At 36.5% G+C, this 22,017-nt stretch overlaps 1 protein-coding gene across 1 annotated transcript in view; it reads left to right on the top strand.

Moving 5' to 3' along the window:
- LOC124355430 (UMP-CMP kinase 2, mitochondrial-like) overlaps window positions 1–20,306 on the top strand; it is a 28,300-nt gene extending 7,994 nt beyond the window's left edge. The window contains exons 5-6 of the mRNA XM_046806569.1: window positions 1,544–1,738; window positions 19,442–20,306. Of these exons, the coding sequence (XP_046662525.1) occupies window positions 1,544–1,738; window positions 19,442–19,655 (409 nt within the window). The 3' untranslated portion in view covers window positions 19,656–20,306. The remainder of the gene's footprint in view (window positions 1–1,543; window positions 1,739–19,441) is intronic.
- The last annotated feature ends 1,711 nt before the right edge of the window (window positions 20,307–22,017 follow it).

Raw genomic sequence — 22,017 nt, 5'->3', positions numbered from 1 at the left:
CCACTTCTTAAAATTTCATGCTTCTGTTGTTCTAACGCGTAAAATTGTTCTAAAAAGGATGATCAATTACAAAACTATTGTGATTAGTCACGTTTTGTAGAAATGCTCAACCAACGTTCATTAAATTTTCACTGTATGAAACCCAATGAAAGGGCTTAAAAGCACATAAATCACAGATTTATAAAAATATCTTTAAACCATTTAAGTTTCATTTTAAAATAATTCACTTAAGATCAGATCACTTAAGGTTCCAGAGGCCTTTAGCAGTATAAAAATGCCAAAGTATGTTGTTTGATATAAAATCCTTTGGAAGAAAGTGTTTGCTGCATTTTGGCACAATTTAATTGGTTTTATAACATAAACTAGAGAGTCTTCGTTTAAAATTTGTAGCTAACAATGAATGTATTATGGGGGATATGAGTACCTGTACTAAATCAAACCAAATCATTTATCTGTCATGTTAAACTACAGTAAATCTGATTAGAGCTTTGCTCCTAAGAACATTGAAAATTGCTAAAACTATGTGTCAAAATTAATGATGAAGAGTGTAAATCTTCAGTTGTAATAATAATTAACTCTTTTTATTTCCAATAAGAGCCATTTTTACTGGGATTATTTTATGAATGAAAGAGTGAACTAAAGTCTGCAACTTTATACAATCTATAATAATCATCTATGGCAATCTACAGTAAGTGTGCTGGTGAGGATTAAAACTATTGAAATTATTGTCTTGTTTTTCTCCTTAGGCAAAACATTTTAAAGTTTAGTTCCCATGTAATATGAACCTTTACCAGCATAGCCATGAGATGAATGTGGTAATAGTCCTTTGTTTTATTTATAGTGTTGTGGTCATGATTAGGTAATAATAATTCCCATCATCCCCCAAACTTGAAATGTCCATATATAAAGGAGTTAAATTTTTTCATGAATTCATTTTACTTTTTAAAGCACTAACTTAAAATTTACATATACAATTTTATTAAACTAGAACATTGTGTAAATTCAAATGCTTTTTCCCATTACTTAGGACTGCCATCAATTAATATCAAATACCCTTTTAGATAAAAAGTTATCTAAATTCCTACATTCCTGGAATTTATTTCCGGTTATCAGTTTGTTGCTGCTACAATGACAAAATTGGCATTGGAATACTCAAGTATACAACTCAGATATCACTGTACCTCTTTAATATCAAAACAAATATTTTATTTTATATTTATTATTCTGATTTTCCCTTTTATGGTTGTGTGTTAATCCAGTACTCTTAATAAAATATTTATCTAGTATTGACTAGTTTTGCAATTCACAAATTAAATCAAGAATACTTAAACACAAAGTGTACTTAATAGAAAGTCGTATTATTTGACAATATGTAGTATTATTATTCTAACCTATAAAGGACTCTAAGTCCCAATGCTTCATCTTAAAATTACACCACTAATAGGCTATGGTAATCCTACAATTAACTTAAATAAACTATCGATAATTAAATAGTTAAAGTGTCTTATATTAGTATTTTTTCTCATAATCTTGATTACTGAAGCTACTGGAATCATCAAGCCATTTTTGCTCTGACCAAACTGCTGAATGACTCCGACCTGCCAGAACCTGGATCCGGCTTCTACTCGCTGTGGCCCGAGGACTTGGTTAAGCCTGACATCCTCTTCTACGTCAACTTTCCCGATGACCTACACTTCCAGCCTGTCACCACGAGGAGGCCAAATTCCTGGAAACCTCGGTAAATACTCTTCTGTTCATTACTACTTATTATTATTATTATTATTCATTACTACTTACTTTATCTCTGTGGCATTCAAAAAAGTTGAACTTTAATTTATCAAACTATCTAAGAGTGAGAAACTTTGTCTCACATTTCAGAAGCACTGAGATGATTGAAAGAAATTCCAAACATCAGTAATCCTTCCAGCTCAGTCGGAGAAGTAGGTTAATTTTGTGACAGCTCAAACACATTGTCGCTGTTTATTTTACGAAACAATTCTGTTTAGCCCCAATATAACAGAGTTGTGGATCTTTGAAGTGTCAATGGCCACCATACTGGAAGAAAACATGAACTTATCCGCATTTTAAGATAAACTTTTTTAGCAGATTTCAACTTGTTTTGGGTTTTAGTGGTACAGTTATTTTTCCCACATCCATATTTTGGATTACATTAGACTCTGGAACTGTGTGTGGTTTTGAGTTCTGGGGGGTTCAATGAAATTATGTAGAAAATTTCTGTAAGTTCTACTGTAAGTACACTTTGCAGAAGGTCGATGCTGTATACAAAATCTACTTTCGTTGTTAAGTTGAAATGTTTTATCTACCAAGCATTAAGTAACAAAAAAAACTTTGGAAGAAAATTTCATGATAAAATTCAATTTTTACTACTTCAAATTTACTACTCATTCTCAAATTGTGGTCCCCTCCTTGCTTATCAAAAAATCTTTCTGATTCATTATATTTATTGTTTCATCACCTAATAATATTATACAGGTTATATCAAATACTTATAATTAATTATTCTACTGACTGGTTTATACACATTGCTTTATATTGTTTTTTATTGCACAAGTTTAATTAAATACCGTTCACTGTAAATTATGTCAAAAAGATACAAGAATTAGGGTAACCTTGTTCTAACTTAAACACAACATTCAATACTTTAAATAAATATGGCAATGTGGGTAGATCAGGCAGCAATAGTCAATAAGAAAAGAGTATTAAACTTAATAATGTATAATAATAAGTTTAAGTAAGTGCAAATGGTTCAGCCAACAAAAAATGAATAATACTCATTTAGGTAACACCTAGCAGTCCTCATAGTTGAAGAATAATGAAAAAGTTTGACACAGTTAGCTGGATCTGCTGATCAGTGCATATAACCTGCAATTCTTCTTTACAATTTAGAATTAAATTTCAATCTCCTCAAGAAAATTTCATCTTTAATCTCCTTAAAATTTACAAAGTTGCTATTACAATAATTAATTCTTTGTGATGCCAGTACATCATTATAAAGCTAAATAAACATGACAGTTCAACATAAATTTTATGACATTGATATGCTTAAATTAGAGCTAGAGGCACATCCTGGACTTGCAATGAACTCTCAGAATCAAGGACATAGCCAGTGAGGGGGTCCAAGGGGTCCGAACATCCCCCAAATTTTCAATTTTCTCTATTACTTTTTAGTAAACGATTATTATTATCTAAATAATTCAGTATTACTGACCTGTACTGGTGAAAGATTGTTCTCAACAAAGAAACGGGTCAAGAACTCTTTAAGGAACAAAACAGGGCCTTACTGTTTTTCCACTTTGGGAAAATATCAATAGTGTGGAACCAATCATAGTCCAAGTGCCCTTTATAAAAGATTTTAAATTGATAAAGCAAATAAAACCAGAAGAAAATTCAAAGCTGGACGCTTTTTCAGCAAAATATGATATAGGAAAGTATGAATACTTGTCCAAAGTAAAAGAGAATTTGAGTTCTTGATGGGAGACAGCATTAATTGATATGGAGGCAACAAAAATGGCTACAATCAATTCAGTTGAATCAAACAATATCTAATTGGTTAAGAGCTCCAGTAAGATGCTGCTAATAGGACAAAGTAGTATACTTTAGCCGTTCCTGGGACAACGCACCCGAGACCGGTTCTGGGACAAACCGTGTGAGACCGAATCTGGGACAGAATTTTTTAGAGAGCGACTAAGAGTGTGAGTACGGGTGGTCAGAACCGCGCCGCGCGAATCACCACGCGTTTTTATTTACCACAATTGTGAGTATGTATGTGTTTGTGATTTACTGATCAGATCTAAATAGACGATGTTGTTTACATGGTTGTTCTGGAGCAGTTGGTTGTTTTGGTCTACAAGTGTGATTGTGATCTGTTGAATCTTTCGTAAACCGCTCCGAAGAGGTATGTAGTGTTTTTCTTGAGGTGATTGAGATATTTTGTAGCCGTGTGGTACATTAGGGGAAAAGGAGTAGAGGATTGCTGTCTCCAAATGTTTGTGAGAGTGAACATCATGATTGACAAGACTGTTGTTGACAATATTGCAGTGTATCTCGATGACATCAACGGCTCTGAGATTCGGTGGATTCGATGCAATTACATTTTCATTTGAGTTGAAGTAAGACGATTCTTTTTGTAAGTTTGTTGCATCATATTTTTCAAAACCTAAGAGATCACTAACGGTTTTATCCAAGTAGAATTTAATTGGAGAATTAATTGATATTTTGTCACCATCTTTAAAGATCTTGAAATCGTCAGAATTTACACTAAGATTCAACGATTGTATGTAATCTCTGAAACTCTTTTCAAGTTTTTCAATGGTCCAGTAACCACATTGAAGTATCAGTGGTTTCGGAATGAAATGTATTTCCAAGTCCCAAAAATAGACTTTTGCATGTTGCAACAAGTTGTATATGTTGTTCTCAGAGTAAAATCCAACAAGAGCCATATAATACTCTACGTTTGGATCCAAGTGGATGGGGTGTTCTAGATGGAGAGTCAGTACAGACTCAGTTCCAGTTAGTTTGAGTAATGGCATGGTTGCAGTTTTTTATATACTTATAATTCTATACAAGTTTTACATGAAGTTACTACCATCATGGAAGTCTTCAAAACCTCTTTCCATATATTTTTTATTTCGTTGTTGAATTTTTTCTGCATGATGTATATCTTGCCTTCTAATTCACTCAATTGAACTTTGACAACCACATCATATGGCTCCACTGCTTTGCTCACTTGACCAATTCTCTGGTGGTTTTTCAGTAGGAAGCTGCCCCATATCTTTTTACCATTTACGGTACTAGTGGGGACAATCTCGATCGCATTTATTATTTTTTCCGATTTTACCAAATGCGATTCCAATAATTTCTTGACTTCGGATAAATCTTGTGAGACTTTTGATACATCACTTGCAAGCTCAATTATCTCGTCAGGAGAAGGGTCTGAATTGGGTTGAGTTGGTATTGACCCAATTTCAATTTCGTCTCCAAATCTGTTGAAAATAAAACCACGGTTTCCATGCATTTTTATTGTTCCTTATATTACGAAGAATATGTTCCCAGTCCTCACCAGCTGAATCTCGTCGTAGAACCTCCAGGCACAAATGTCCACAGATAGGAGGATCATCAAACCCCTGAATACGCTCTGAGTTATAAACCAACCCTTTTGACCCCAAGTACCTGACTACTTCTATTGGAGGATTGACATCGCCATATGAATCAAAATAGAATTTCTTTTCACCACGTTTCACATAACACGTCCAGTGAGTACCACCAGATGAAAGGTCACCAAGATTTACAATACCACGTTCGATATTTGTAGGTTTGTCTGGAAGTAACTGTCGCATGAAAACACCTCTAAACTCATTAATGTTTAATATACCTGCTAATTTTTCTATTTCACCAAGAGACAGCGGGAAGATCTCTTTTTTTTATTCACAGACAACAATGCATCAAGCTTCCGACCAATACGATGTTTCAACCCTCTACCTGTAGGATCTTTTTCAATAATGGTGTCCAACTCCTCATCGACTAAACTCTTTAACCAAGGTATAAATTTTTCTCTCAGTAAAGGAGCCAACTTTCTTCTTATTAATGGAGAGATGAAGCGTTTACCTCCAGGAACTGACGAATCCACCATTTCCATAATTTCCTTCAAAAACCCTCCTTGTTTATTAGATACGAGTTGGTTGTAACTTAGAAGCAATTGTAAACCTTTTTTGTTCTTAACAGCTCTAGAAACGGCTTTGTGTTGCTCTCCAGAAAGAAGTATACGATCACTTCCGTGAGACAGCTGTTCATTAGATAATCTGATTACTGTAGGTTTCCGTCTTTTGTACGCTGTACGAAGCTTACGTTTTTGAGCTTCGGATAGCCGAACTGTATAATTACGCTGACTTTCCATTCTATACGCTTTCTTATATACAAAACACTTACATGAAAACAATAATTGCCGCCTACTAATGAAAAAAAAAACATTTTTATTTTACTTTTTTTTGTTTTTTGTTGTTTTTTTTTATTTGTTTTTACAGGAATTTGATTATGTTTCGAGTAATGTCATATGAGAAATGTGCCTCAGATACAACGACAACATATGCTGTGGTGCCGCTGCTCCCCTGTGGAGATGCAATAGCTTTTACAAAATCTAATTCAATCTGAATGTCACTTCGAGATCTGTCTGTTGTTGGTTGATGTAGATGTGTGTCAATTACAACCAAAGGTGAGTTATCAATAAATTCTTTCAGGTTTACTAACACGTTATTGTCTCCGAAGTTTATTTTTCGGAACCCTAGGTACTGATCGTACATGACCCTGTATATACCATTAGTAATATCAAAATTCTGCAATTCCTGAGGGTACCTTTCTCCATTAATTTTCACAGACACATTTTTGATGTTGCAGCTGTCAAATCTACTAGGATCTTTTGCCTGGGTGTTTGTTCTGTTTGTCTGAAGTGCGATTATAACAAATCTAGGATTGTACACATTTCTGTAAACACTTGTAATATCGAAGCTGAACGATGAACCGAACACCCCTCTTTTGTCGATGCATTGCCATTGAAAGAAGTTGTAGACTAAAGCATCCTTGTCACTCAGATGTTTCAAACCATCAATTAACTGGATTTTGGAAGTGCTGGTATAATCGACTATGGGGACTCGTAACACAAACGACTCTATCACAATTTTCCCATCACCAGGATCCGTTGCTGTGGACCCTGCCCCTTTCCAGTGAAACAACGCATCATTATCTTCATTCCTAGTAAATGTGATTTCAAAACCTCCCTTGTACATCGGGTAACGTAGGTGGTCAAAGAACCCTAATCCTAAATGCCCAAGTGTGCCGAGTGCTTCAAACTTCCCACCTCCTGTAAACGATGATGAGAAACCACTACTTGAGAGTGTTTGTTTTTCAGTGTTACTGTAACTAACAATCCCCTTTATAGTGCTGGTGATGCCGGGGAGTTCTACTGTGTCGATCAATGTATTGTGTTTCCTCAGCTCTATTCTTGAAAACAAGAAGGCCGCGAAGTTGTCTACCAGTTTGACGGTAGAGTTAGTTTGATAATCAGATCCATCAGATTTTTGCACATACTTTCCTTGAATGTGGTACATTATGCGTGAATTATAAAATGCGTCTCCATGATCCAGTTTGAATGTTGTATTGTTGTTGGGTGCATTGAAGTTGAGCTCTGAAACTGGCATTGCAGTTCTATACTCACTTCTTGCTATACCGCTCGAAAATTCAATATACAGTTTCTCCATCACTGGTTTTACCACTGATCACTGTTCTATTATATCCTCTCTTATATATAGGGTAAAAAATATTTGCTTTCATTGCTTTATATATCTGATGGGTAGATACATCCTGAAGTTCCTAATCCCATACCGAGTTTACGTTTCAACCACATTCCTCCTGTTGTTGCTAGACCGACCATACGCTCATTCAAGTCAGCATCATCTGAGGTAACCCTCTCCCAAGCTTTCTTTTGTAATATTTTGTCCGCCTCCCACCTGTCTTCTGTGTTTTTATGATCCCTATACCATATATCATGCTTCTTACAAGCTTCATCGAGGGGATTAATTCCCTTATCTCCCCTAGCAAGTCTCTTGTCAAGCTGGGTGCCGGGCCCACAGTAGTTGTACGTATCAAGATTCCAGTTCTTGGGCGCATGTAACTCGAATGGTAACTTGTTAATGATGTCGTTCAAAAGCCCTTTACCTTCTATAACATGTTCAGGCAAAACAGACAAACATCTGACTAGGTTTCTTGTTTGAAGGTTATGTTTTGACGATGGAAGGATTGTGAAGGAAACAGGATTTTTCCGGACATTTGCCATCGTTAAGTGAAACAAGAAAAACAGTAACACTACGTTTCGAGATCTGCAATCTGATCTCTTCTTCAGGTAAGAAACTAACCTAATACATAATTACAAAACTAGGTTAAAATAAAACAAATCTTACTAAAGCGTTGTGGCACGCCTGAGTCAGGAATCACAACCTACATTGTTGTATGTCAACTTCACTAACACTAAAGACATGCACTTAATAAAAAAAAAAAAAAAAACAAACTATACAAAACACTAATCATTAAACTAAACTACGGAATACAGGTCACAATATGTCTTCACTCGTCTACTAACCATCTACGACTGACCAGAGGGGGTAGCCAATGGTAATCGTGACGGCCGGCTAAAACAAGATGGCGGAAATACAAGGGAAGGGGAACAGGAATGGGCCCTTTCGTTATTATTGGTTCATGCGAGATGAACTTCTTAAAACCATATTGTGACTCCGCATTGGTTTTATTGCAAATATCCGATCCGTTTGATACTTTTGGTATTCTCTTTAGTTCATTTTTTAGAATTGGCAACCAAAAGCGGGCCTAATCTCGACTGATGGTTGACTGATTGGTTGGTCTGCCAATTTAATGTATGTTGCCTCAATTAATTTCCTTTTGAAGAAATGTGGTTCCCGATGTATTATGTGGGCTTCATCCCAATTCATATGATGGTCTTCGGACCAACAATGGTGTGCAATTTTTGACTTTTCTGTGAAACCCTTTCTCGTGTTTTCTTTGTGTTCTTTTTATCCTTATTTTTAGTGTGTCTTTTTGTCTCGCCTATGTATTCCCTATTGCAGCTACATTTTATACTGTAAAACACAGTTTTTGGAATCCCTGTGTGCCATTTTTGATGTCGAAAGTCTATTTACAAAATGTACCAGTTCCAGAAACTCTCGGAATTATTAAATCACGTCTCAAAGAAGACCAAAACATTAAAGGATAGAACTAAACTTCCCGTGCCAGTAATTATGGAACTGTTAGAACTATGCACTCAATGCAATTATTTTGAGTTAGAGGGTAAAATTTACCGTCAAGATGAGGGGATGGCAATGGGGTTCTCCACTGTCTCCTATTTTCGCCAATATCTTTATGGAGGAATTCGAGCGAAAAGCTTTGGCTTCAGCTCAGTTCAAACCGAAGATTTGGTGGAGGTATGTGGATGATACCTTTGTTATTTTTTCTCATGGAGACATTGAATTAAATAATTTTTTGAATCACATTAATAGTATTTTCTCCTTCCATTCCGCCTCACAATGGGAAGTGGAAGTCCAAAACAAGCTTCCCTTTTTGGATGTGTGTGTATTAAGAGATAGGGAATATCCTTAAGACAACTGTTTTTCGAAAGATAACACACACAGGAAAATATTTAAATTATCAATCCAACCATCAAAAATCTGTCAAAGAAGGAGTAGCCTAACTCGTTGTTTGATAGAGCAAAGAGCTTGTGCTCAGATAAAGATGGACTAAAAGAAGAATTTAAGAAAATTGAATCGGATCTCAGAAGCAATGGATACCCTCAATTAGTAATTAATAAGTGCAAACGAACCAGAAGAATCATTCCTGAGTCAGAAAAACAGAATTGTGATAAATTTGCGTTTATGGTCAATCCCTTATGTGCCGGGATTTATCGGAGAAAATTAGAAGAGTAGGTAGAAAAGTACAACATTAGAACCGCGTTTAAAACACACAACACTCTTAGACAAAGTCTCGTAAAAACAAAACCAAAAAAATGGCACACAGGATTCCAAAAAACTGTGTTTACAGTATAAAATGTAGCTGCAATAGGGAATACATAGGCGAGACACAAAAAAGACCACTAAACATAGAGGATAAAAGAACACAAAGAAAACACGAGAAAGGGTTTCACAGAAAAAGTCAAAATTGCACACCATTGTTGGTCCGAAGACCATCATATGAATTGGGATGAAGCCCACATAATACATCGGGAACCACATTTCTTCAAAAGGAAATTAATTGAGGCAACATACATTAAATTGGCAGACCAACCAAACAGTCAACCATCAGTCGAGATTAGGCCGCTTTGGTTGCCAATTCTAAAAAATGAACTAAAGAGAATACCAAAAGTATCAAACGGATCGGATATTTGCAATAAACCAATGCGGAGTCACAATATGGTTTTAAGAAGTTCATCTCTCGCATGAACCAATAATAACGAAAGGGCCCCATTCCTGTTCCCCTTCCCTTGTATTTTCCGCCATCTTGTTTTAGCCCGGCCGTCACGATTACCATTGGCTACCCCCTCTGGTCAGTCGTAGATGGATGGTTAGTAGACGAGTGAAGACATATTGTGACCTGTATTCCGTAGTTTAGTTTAATGATTAGTGTTTTGTATATTTTTTTTTTTTATTAAGTGCATGTCCTTTAGTGTTAGTGAAGTTTGACATACAACATGTAGGTTGTGATTCCTGACTCAGGCGTGCCACAAACGCTTTTTAGTAAGATTTGTTTATTTTAACCTAGTTTTGTAATTATGTATTAGGTTAGTTTCTTACCTGAAGAAGAGATCAGATTGCAGATTCGAAACGTAGTGTTACTGTTTTCTTGTTTCACTTCTTAACGATGGCAAATGTCCGGAAAAATCCTGTTTCCATCTGACTAGGTACTTCAACCCTTTAGGTGTAGCAAATTAGGTCTTCCATTTCATCGTGAAGGAAATCAACCACAGACAGTTTTTCATTATGAAAGTTGTTGTTCCCAGCTTCTTCCTGAGCTTGATATGTAGTGTAAACCTGTCAATGAGGTCTTTGAAGTTCTTTATGTACTTATATTCGACCGGACTTTCATTGTAAACCTTTAACCCTGAACCAATTGTTGCCACTTTTCCATTCACCAACTCATCCCAAATAGGTTTTATCATATGTTTCCACTTTAGTCCTTGACTTGATTTGGGGCGACCACTTTTGGGATTGTTTCTTTGGAAAAGCGAGTTTGTCCTCACCAATATGTCCTTGTAAGAGTTCCAGTCTTCATCAGTGTACAGATCCTTCTCTACTATATTGTTTTTCGTCAACAATCTCCAAAGACCCTCAGTCCCTTTGTATTTCTTTTGAGAGCTGACTAATATAATGTCATCATAATCAAATGTAATCGGTTCGGAACCGATCATCGGCTGCTCTAGATTTTCATCGTACCAAATACCAAACTGTTTGTCGTTGGATTTTGGAAGGTATCGGGCTCCTAGAGAACCAAGTGTTACTACTTTAGAATCCATCAACTGTTTCATCGATTGCTCTTGAGGTTGTACTTCTGGCTCATCATCGTAATCTACATCCTCAAACGTTCGACGATCTGATGCTTGAGGTTGAAATCTTACCAACTGTTTCATACGGTTTTGACTACGTATCTTTTGTGTTTCCAATTCTCTATGTTGTTGTTCCCTAATGGCTCTGGTGATTGGTTCGTACTTTTTCTCATTTTCACGAACATCTTCTAACTCTTTAAAATGGGTCTGAGCAAACTCACTTTGTAATTTCCGGTTTAACTCATCCAACTTTCGAGCTTTAGAAACAGTGAGCGGTCGATCATGTGTTATTGATATGTTACGATTGGCAGACGTCTCATTAGCATTTGATGATATAGTATTTTTGTTTGAGAAGTTTTTTAATTCATCCTGTTCAGCACGTTTGAACTTTGCAGCCAAGACAGTCTGAATTTTTTCAAGTCGCCTTGCTTCTTTTGCATCTAGTTTATTCGCCATGTTGTATACTTATAGTAATAGATACAGCGTTATTCTTCAAATCTTTCAAGTCACGTTTACACTAGAACGTCAAATTACGTTTATGAACGTCAAATTACGTTTATACTTAAACGTCAAATTACGTTTATGAACGTCAAATTACGTTTATGAACGTTAAATTACGTTTATGAACGTTAAATTACGTTTATACTTAAACGTCAAATTACGTTTATGAACGTTAAATTACGTTTATACTTAAACGTCAAATTACGTTTATGAACGTCAAATTACGTTTATGAACGTCAAATTACGTTTATGAACGTCAAATTACGTTTATACTTAAACGTCAAATTACGTTTATGAACGTTAAATTACGTTTATACTTAAACGTCAAATTACGTTTAGGAACGTTAAATTACGTTTATACTTGAACGTCAAATTACGTTTATGAACGTCAAATTACGTTTATACTTGAACGTCAAATTACGTTTATGAACGTCAAATTACGTTTATACTTGAACGTCAAATTACGTTTATACTTGAACGTCAAATTACGTTTATACTTGAACGTCAAATTACGTTTATACTTGAACGTCAAATTACGTTTATACTTAAACGTCAAATTACGTTTATACTTAAACGTCAAAGTACGTTTATACTGGTACGTTGTACAGCGAAGTATTATTCAACACTTAGTTTCCTTTTTAAATTGCACATGTATTTCCTTTTTTGTGGTTTAGCTGTAGTATTAATAGATATGAATCCATGAGGTGTTTTCCAGCACTCAAAACAGAGAGCCTCAAATTGGTTGAAAGTCATGTCAGAACCTACAAAGTCCTGGAACACTCTCTTTGTATAGTACTTGTTCATTGTAAACAGACACAACAGATTAACATTGTTTCGTATGACCTGCATATCAACTCGACCATAGCTCTGACTCAGGTAGACACAAGAAATCCCTTTATGACGTCCTCTAATGAAATAGTCTTTGATTTTAGTTTGCTCTTCTAGGAGGCAGTCATCAAATACCACAAGTGAGTTTGGTTTGCAGTCATCGATAGAAATGAGATCTTGACAGGACGAATAGAAAAACGCTATTTGTCTTCTAAGGTTTTTTTCTAATCTACTGTATTGTTCACGCAGATCTACATATGCAGGTTGTTCTATTGAACGACTGAACACGTATATATTCTTGAACGGAACTCCATCTTTGTTGTAAATGAAATTCAATAACAAGTTCGTTTTACCACTCCCAGACGGTCCTACAATAAGACACCGTAACGGTCTAGGTAAAAATTGGTCTTCGAATTTATCGTTGCAATACACTTGAATTTCCATAGTATGTTCTCTTACATACATTTACAATTTAACAGTTTTCGCATATTCTATGATGACCCCATGCTAGGGTTCGGATATTGTCTTCGAGTACGAAACGCTTGTCGTCCTTTGATGAAAGTACCACTTTATGGTGTTCTACACTGTAGAGATTGTGTGCTTGACTCCGAATTGTATTCATCGTTTTGTAGTGCTCGATGTTACTAAACAAACAGTCTTTATAGTTGCTAAAGGTAATTTCATTTTCAACTACAGCTTTTTTCACACCCTTAGACCTCTTTATGAAATGGTTGTCTTCTATATTGCTCGCATACATCTTGGATCGTAGTCCTACAAACTCTCGCATGATTCGACCATTAAGTTCATCTTTCATTTTACCCAGAACTTTTTTGTTTACGTGGGGAAGCCCATATTGGTTGGGGTTGGGGTAGTCACTTGTATCAAATAATCCAATTATATGTTTCATGTCTTCGTAGAAAGTTTTAATTTTGATGTCATATATCAGGGAATCGGTATCGGTGTACACCATTTTTATATTAGATCCATACTTCTCTTTCATTACATTGTAGTGGAAATCATACATCAGTGTCTTTGATATGTCTAGAATACTCATACCTACGTAAATAGGTTTATTTAACAAAAGTTTTTTCTTACTAAAATGTACAGCAACTAGGTTTTCTGTGAAGATGGTTCGACTCTTAAAGTTCGGTTTGCTAACCCATCTTTCCACTAATTTGGATTTAGTACCCAAACGAATGTCCACACGATTTCTCATATTTTCCATAGTTTTTCCAAAAACTGAGTTGTTCATAAGTTTGAAAAAGTCTTTCTCAAAATCATTTTTCGCCTTTGTACGCTCCATGGTATTCAGATTAATGTACGGTTGCAACCAATTGCTTTGACTGAAACTAAGAACTCTATGAACATGTTTTAGTTTCATACCCAGACTCAAATAAAGCTTTAAATTTTTGTAGTGTACGACATACTTTTCTTTGCTGTAGAGAGTTGTCAGAAGCTTTGCCATTTTCGATCCTGGTGGGACTCTACGTTCTGGAGCGAGAGGTAGATCAGAGTGTACGTCGTGTAGTTCTTCAGGATATTCCAAATCAACTTCTAATATGTAGCCTGTGGGTGAATCGTCACTAACTTTCATTACATCGATGTCTGTACTGCTCCACTGAAAGTTTGCATATGGTAGTTTTACAGACATTGCCCACCCATACAGGTTGTTTGCATCCAAGTACATGAGGTAGTTGTTTGGTATCGATTTGTCGTAGTCTTTCATGTAGGGATTGTTTGCCTTCGCATATCGATGAGAACACTGTGAAATACCACCACGAATACCTTTTTCAACCATGAGTACCATATCGATGTCAGTCAATAGGGACAGTTCAACTTTTGTAATTTTTAGCATTGCGTTCCAAGCCAACCCAGGTGCTGTGAAATACCATGCAGGATCTAATTTGTATGTATTGAGACATACATCCCTGAAGTTTTCCATAACATCTGCAAGCAACAAGACATCGGTTTCGTTATATAGCATTGTATATTCTTTCATGTTCTGAATGTTAAAGGCGGTCCATACATCGCACGCATGTTTGTAATCTTCATTTGTTATGTGTTGTTTATTCAGTCTATTGTAAAATTCTTCTTGACTAGGTAGTGATGTTTCACTATATTTTTCTATACTGTCCATGTAGTCGTAAGGGTACACTCCTTTTCGTAGCAATAAATTGAGGTCCTTACCATTGTAATATGTTGAGATGTGTTTGAATTGAGATCTGGTCAGATTCTTTGCCAACCTATCGAGACTTTGTGACATGAACTTGAATGAATCGATGAATCGTAGTTCAATTCCACCTTCCACACTGACCGTAAAGGAAATGTACCGCTCCTCGTTGTTGGGTATCAATGATATGCGATTTTGGAACTTACCAAACTCTTTAATGAAAAGGTGAGTGTCGTAACCTGCTAAATTATGAATGAAAACAGGAATGAACCTAGGTTTTTTGAAATTGATGTTACACTTGTTGTGAGCTGCTCCTCTAAACAAACCCGTCAAATGGTTATGGTCTCTAACACGATCATCACCAAGGTAATTTCCACAGATATGACACGTAGTTGTAGATTCAAACATTTCCTGTTGCTCTTTTGTCATCAACTGCATGGGGACTATTGCTTCACTCTTGTAAAGTTCATTAATCCTTATCGACTCCTCAATCAATGATTTTACAAATACATGTGCAGCATCGTCTCCAAAGTATTTAATCGGTGGTTTGGAAAAGCCGTCCTCTGACACCCCATACATACAGAAAGAAATTGCATTATGTTTCTGATATTTGATAGTGAACGACTGATGATTACCATTACAATCCACTTTACACGGTTGACATGTTGAAATAGGTGCTAGACAGCATTCAAAGTCTGCGTAATACACAAAGGGCACTTTCATTGAGCAATTGAAATCTTTAAATCTAATTACAGTTCCTGGCTCTGGTAGTTCCAATTTCACAGCATCGTGTGTGTTACAGTCTTCTCTATGCTTGATGAGTAAATCCTCTCTCGTAAAGTGTTGCAAACACCTATTGCATATCCACATCTTATGTCCATTTCGTGAGATCTGTGAACTAACCAAACGGGACATATCTTTGATCCAGCAGTAGTGAGTGTTTGTTTTTTCTCTGATAAACAGTAGATTAACATGTTTTTCCATCTCGTTATCAGTTATTCTCAGCGGGAATATATCGAACTTGTCGTCATAAGCATAGACATTAACAGAAATTCCACTACGTCTTTCAAACTTTGCTATATCATCAAGTTTCATGGGGCATTCGTAAGTTGCTAGTGCATGAAGCAGCTCTCGTTTGAAAGGTTCGTAATTGCTGATTCTTTCTGGATGAACCTTAACTGGATGTAAAGCTGCCAGAATAGACCACATAAAACATTTCTGATCTTCGTTTTTTACATTAATAACAGCCTTTTTGGATTGAATCCGTTTTGGTAGAACCACATAGCTGGATCCGTGAAAAGGAACGTATCGGTTGACTCTGATCTCCAAGTCTTTCACACTTTTTAGTGACCATTGAGAACCGTTTGCCTCAAACTCCTCCATCTCAACCAACATCTTAAGTTTTGCTGAGTTATAATAGTCAGACAGAGACGTTGTCGAGTAAAGAATTTCATTTTTCGTTTTAAAGTTCATGACTTGAGTCACCTCCACATCGTTTATTATTTTCTTGAATTCAGCATGATAAACCATGTTTACCTTAAGATTTTTTTCTTTTACAGCTTCCTGAAGTTTTTCAACAACGAGTGGTTTGCATATCTCAAGAAATATTTTTGGATCTTTGATCCCACGTTTGTTCATAATCACATACGTTTTCAATCTTCCCGTGAATGCCGACTGGACTTCTGATATTTCATCAAGTATTGTCTGTGACTCCTCTGGAGTACGTACCGGAACCAGATGAGGTGTTGAAGGTGATTCTGTTTCAGACAGAAGCTGTCTCTCTTCCATGGTAGGGCTAATCGAATTCTCACTATTAATTGTACTAGTCGGTGTCTCACTAATAATCTTTTTCACACCTGTAGGAATCTTTTGTGGTCTAGTCGGTTTTTCGGATCATCGCTTCAAGAGCTATATCGTTTGTATTGACCTTCGGTACTTGTTTGACTTCCCTTGGTCGTTTTGGGTATTTCTTTACCAGCATGTTGATGTCTGGAGTGGGTGCCGGCAGTCTTGGTGTCAGTCTCGTAATGGGTAATATTTCACTCCTGTATCGAGGACCTTCATGAAGTGCTGACAAGCGGATATGGTGTTTCGATTGTTTGTGACGGTTCCAGTTGGATGACTCTATTGGTGTTTCACAAATCCAACACATTTTACTTTTAGGAGCTGGTTTGATTTCCATCTTTTTCAGACGTTCGTTATATGTCATACCATGCTGGTTTCTGGCACATTTCTGAGATTTTTGGTGCCGAGCCATGTTGGAAACCGTTATTTCCTTACTACATTTTGGACATGGTTTCTTCTGGGGTTTTATTTGAGCACGTACATCGGTCGGACTAAGCACGTTGTATGTTGGACTCTCTGGGATATGTAGTGGTGAATGGTATACAGGACTATATGGTATATGCAGTGAATAGTCTGACTTATCCGGAACTTCAAATGGTGGTGGACCAAGTATTGATTTAATTTTCAATGAATCAGGGTGTATCCTTTTTACTGGTGGTTCAAACTTTGGAGCGTCAGCTGTAGATGGACCAATTATAGTTCTAATTTTGGAATAGAAATCTGGAGTGTCTAACATAGACAAATCAAAATCAGCAATCGCGTCTTGTTCTTCAGGTCTGAGATTTGAATAGGACTCTGGCAACATAGACATATCAAAATCAGCAATCACGTCTTGTTCTTCAGGTCTGAGATTTGAATAGGACTCTGGCAACATAGACATATCAAAATCAGCAATCACGTTCTGGAATTGATTGTCACTCACAGCATCAGCGTAGTTTTCCAACATAGACATATCAAAATCCGGAGTTTGTCTGTCTAACGCGGACATGCATTTCTTTGTTTTTTTATGGCGGGACATGGAGGAGTTCCTGACTTCAGCACCACACCTTGAACATACTTGTTTCATCGAAGGAGGTTTTTCATTGAATCCGTTGGAAGAAGCATAAGCTGGTGGATTTGACGCTGACATACACTTCTTTGTTTTTTGGTGGCGGGATAGGTTAGATGCAGTAACCTCTGCTCCACAATTCGGACATTTCTTCACTGATGATCTTCGAAGACCATCCGTAGCATTGAGAAATGCTGTTTGCTTGCTATCAGGAGAAAATACCATTATTACAGAGCTGGCTACTCTCTTACTGTATGGGCGATTGACGATGGAAAAGGATGAGGTATGGATACACTTCTTTGTTTTTTTGGTGGCGGGATAGGTTAGATGTAGTAACCTCTGCTCCACAATTCGGACATTTCTTCACTGATGATCTTCGAAGACCATCCGTAGCATTGAGAAATGCTGTTTGGTTGCTATCAGGAGAAAATGCCATTATTACAGAGCTGGCTACTCTCTTACTGTATGGGCGATTGACGATGGAAAAGGATGAGGTATGGATACACTTCTTTGTTTTTTGGTGGCGGGATAGGTTAGATGTAGTAACCTCTTCTCCACAATTCGGACATTTCTTGACTGATGATCTTCGAAGACCATCCGCAGCATTGAGAAATGCTGTTTGCTTGCTAGCAGGAGAAAACGCCATTATTATAGAGCTGGCTACTCTCTTATTGTATGGGCGATTGACGATGGAAAAGGATGAGGTATGGATGGATGAGAATAGGAAGAGGGTGGGATGAGTGGAAGGAGGGATGATAGCATTATTAATACATTTGACTCTGAAAGGAAGAGGAGTAGGAAGAAGGTGGGTGAGTGGGATGAGTAAGGTGCGGTGTCTCGCGCGGCGCGGCGGTGACTGGACAGTGACGAGGCGCGTACCGATTGTTTGTATACTTATAGAAACAACACGCGGTGTCTCACTCGGCGCGGTGGTGGTGACGGTTCAGCAGTCGCGCGGCGCGGTGATGACTGGACAGTGACGAGGCGCGTACAGATTGTTTGTATACTTATAGAAACAACACGCGGTGTCTCACACGGCGCGGTGGTGGTGACGGTTCAGCAGTCGCGCGGCGCGGCGGTGACTGGACAGTGACGAGGCGCGTACAGATTGTTTGTATACTTATAGAAACAACACGCGGTGTCTCACTCAGCGCGGTGGTGGTGACGGTTCAGCAGTCGCGCGGCGCGGTGATGACTGGACAGTGACGAGGCGCGTACAGATTGTTTGTATACTTATAGAAACAACACGCGGTGTCTCACTCGGCGCGGTGGTGGTGACGGTTCAGCAGTCGCGCGGCGCGGTGATGACGAGGCGCGTGCCAATTGCTTGTATACTTACAGTAACAACGCGTGGTGTCGGTGGCGGGACAGCGATGACATGCGTGGTGATTCGCGCGGCGCGGTTCTGACCACCCGTACTCACACTCTTAGACGCTCTCTAAAAAAATTCTGTCCCAGATTCGGTCTCACACGGTTTGTCCCAGATCCGGTCTCGGGTGCGTTGTCCCAGGAACGGCCAAAGTATACTACTGGACAATATTCTTTGACTCTTTCTACCCATCAGTAACAATGAAGACAGCAGAGCACCACACACATTTTTCATCTCAACAATGTAGACAACAACATTGTCACAACAACAATCTCAATTATCAAACAACAAACAAACTCATTATCATTGAACAATCTAATAAAATTGATGAAAATTATAAACTTCATCAAATTCTTAAGGCTAATCAATTAGAGAGTTGATCAAGAATGGTTTTGATGATTTACAATATTTCAATAAAATTTAGACTAAACGTAATATTTTTTATAAAAATTTGATCATATATATTTTTGTACTGGTCAGTTAGTTTATATTTAGCTTCTATCTGCATAAGAGTTATTAATGCTATGTACTGTAATGTACTTTTAACCACGATTATGTTTTGTCCAGACTGCTTGAGTTCTACCGAAGACTAGAGCAACCTCTGACAATAGAGTTGAACACCAAGGACGGCTGGGACAGGGCTTTGCAAGATGCCAAAGAACATGTCATTAAGTATTTGGGTTCCACAAAAACATTTACATTGAAGAACATTACTTTCAGAACTTATGGAAATAGATATAATAGATCAGTGCGTCCTGTGGAACAGTCAGAACTCTGGTAGAGAAAAATTACATCATTGAGAAAATTATTCAATAGAGAGATGCAGAAAAACCTACTGAAAACTCCAATCTACTAGACTCAAGTGTTTATTTCATCAAATATAATGAAGTTATTTATTTTTGTATAAGATTGCCAAGAGTCTGTGGTGACATTTTAGTCCAGAAATTAAAAATATGTATTTTTAATAATAATTATGTTAACATTACTACTATTACTTGTCTGTTTGCTTCCTATCTTAAAAAAATTATTTCTACAACAGGTATCTGAACAGATGAGTAAACTATCTGTAGCAAATACTGTTGTAGGCTACTAAAGTATTCAGTAATCAATTATTAATTAACAATGTTTCCATAACTAAGGTACATTCAGACAAAAGTGGGCTTTAAAGTCCATTTTTCTTACCAAAGTCCAATTTTACTAATAGTTCCGTAGCCACTACCAACCAATGAAATCCAATAATTTTACATGGATTCTAAAACACGAGGGTTCTATCACAGGATTTATTACTAGATATTTATAACCATCTTTTCAATGTCTAACTTTATTCCTTCATTATCTGAGGGTGACAATCTTCACAATTTTCAGATTTGTTTTTTTACTCTAAGGTTTTTTGTAATAAAGTTGTTATAAATTAGGATTTTTCAAAGATTGATTGAAGGTGATATTATTGTTTTAACCTTAAAACATACCCAACCCTTGAAATACATGTGTATTAAGGTAATTGATCTGCATATATATACAGATGGTTCATGCCTTGACTCTAGGGCAGGATTCGGAAAATACAGACCAGGAATTAACCTAGCTGTGCCGCTGGGAAAACACGCCATGGTCTTCCAAGCGGAATTCATGGCAATAGAATCATGCACCAGAAGAGTTGGTGCGAATGATAGTTGGAAGGTGTTGAAAAATCACAAGTAAGGGAGGTACAAAGGTCCTTTTAGGACTAAGTTCAGAGACAACCGTCTCTTTCTTTCTGAATAGAAAAAAAGGTCATTAATGTTTAAATCAGGGCAGAGATGTAAATTCTCATAAACTATAAAAGTATAAGTTTATAAAACAGTCATGTTATCAAGTTTCTAAGTTTCAAAATTAAATTTTTAATGCATTATCAATATAGACAGATATACTAAAAAGATCTGGATAAAAATTTCCATCGATAAGTCCCTGTGTAGAAGAAGGACATTGAGAAAAGACAATATTGATGGTGATATTAATGCAAAACATTTTTATACTATTTTTAGGTTTTTGTCTTGATTGAGAGTAACTTCCCATGATAGCTTTCATTATTCTTTGCAAAACTGAGCAATTTTTGAGTGTTGAATTATGATGTACTTTTCGTTGTTAGACCATGAGGATTTGTAGTTTGTGTTATTTTGACACATTATTTAAAACACTAGAGGACAGGTGTTTTAAAATATTATGACCCACACTGTTGTCAAGATATCCATCACGTGATTTAGAGAAGTTTCAGAAAAATAATTAAGTAAACACAAAAGCAAAGTAATACAAATCTGATTATGTAAGCACTAATTAAGTTAGGCAATTTTGAAATGATTCCATATAAAAAATATTATTATCATACCTTAAATGCTATACCTAAAATGTAATTATTCTTTTTTGTTCAGGACATTTTAAGAAGAAACAATAACATTACGTTCTTTCATTTGAAAAAGGATAATAGGATCTCGGGCATTTGCCACTGTTATATGTTACAAAATGTATAACACAACTTTTCGAGAGTTGAAATCTAGATTTGAGTACACTCGGTCCTAGGTACTTAAAAATGAAGTTTGTAAATTGTCTTCTTGAACTAAGTAATGTAGCAATGGCAAGATTGAGTAATTAAGCAGCATTTACAATTGTCATTCAGGCATTACAAAATGGCTGCTAAATATTCTCCACTACTGATGATCAATCAAGCAACAGATGTAAACAAGTAATGAAGCAAGTAAACTGTTCAAGAAATTACTCAATAATGGTAAATTGTTCCCTTGGTCTAAGTCCAGCCATGGCAAGGTTGAACTCATGGCACTATTTTGTTACAGCCTTGTCCGAGATCGGTACTTAATAAGCTTGTGTCATTGTCAGAATTAATTTACTAGTGAAACAAATATTTCTATGAAAGTATTAATTAATAGTTTTCCAAATACACAAGAAGTCATTTTTTAAGTAAGAACTGTTTTGTAATGGATCTAGGAAAACTATATGTATGAACATAAATTGAATCACAAATTAAATTATGAACATTCATTCACTTTCTACATACTTACCATAAACTTTTGAAACATTTTTCAAGTTGTGACACCATCTTTTGAATCCCATCATAAAAAAAACCCAACCACCTGACCGTTAAACCAGTTAGT

Source organism: Homalodisca vitripennis, chromosome 2 (genome assembly GCF_021130785.1).
Source record: "Homalodisca vitripennis isolate AUS2020 chromosome 2, UT_GWSS_2.1, whole genome shotgun sequence".
Lineage (NCBI taxonomy): Eukaryota > Metazoa > Arthropoda > Insecta > Hemiptera > Cicadellidae > Homalodisca > Homalodisca vitripennis.
The sequence above is the reverse complement of the archived record's forward strand: the minus strand, read 5'-3'. Positions and strand labels throughout refer to the sequence as shown.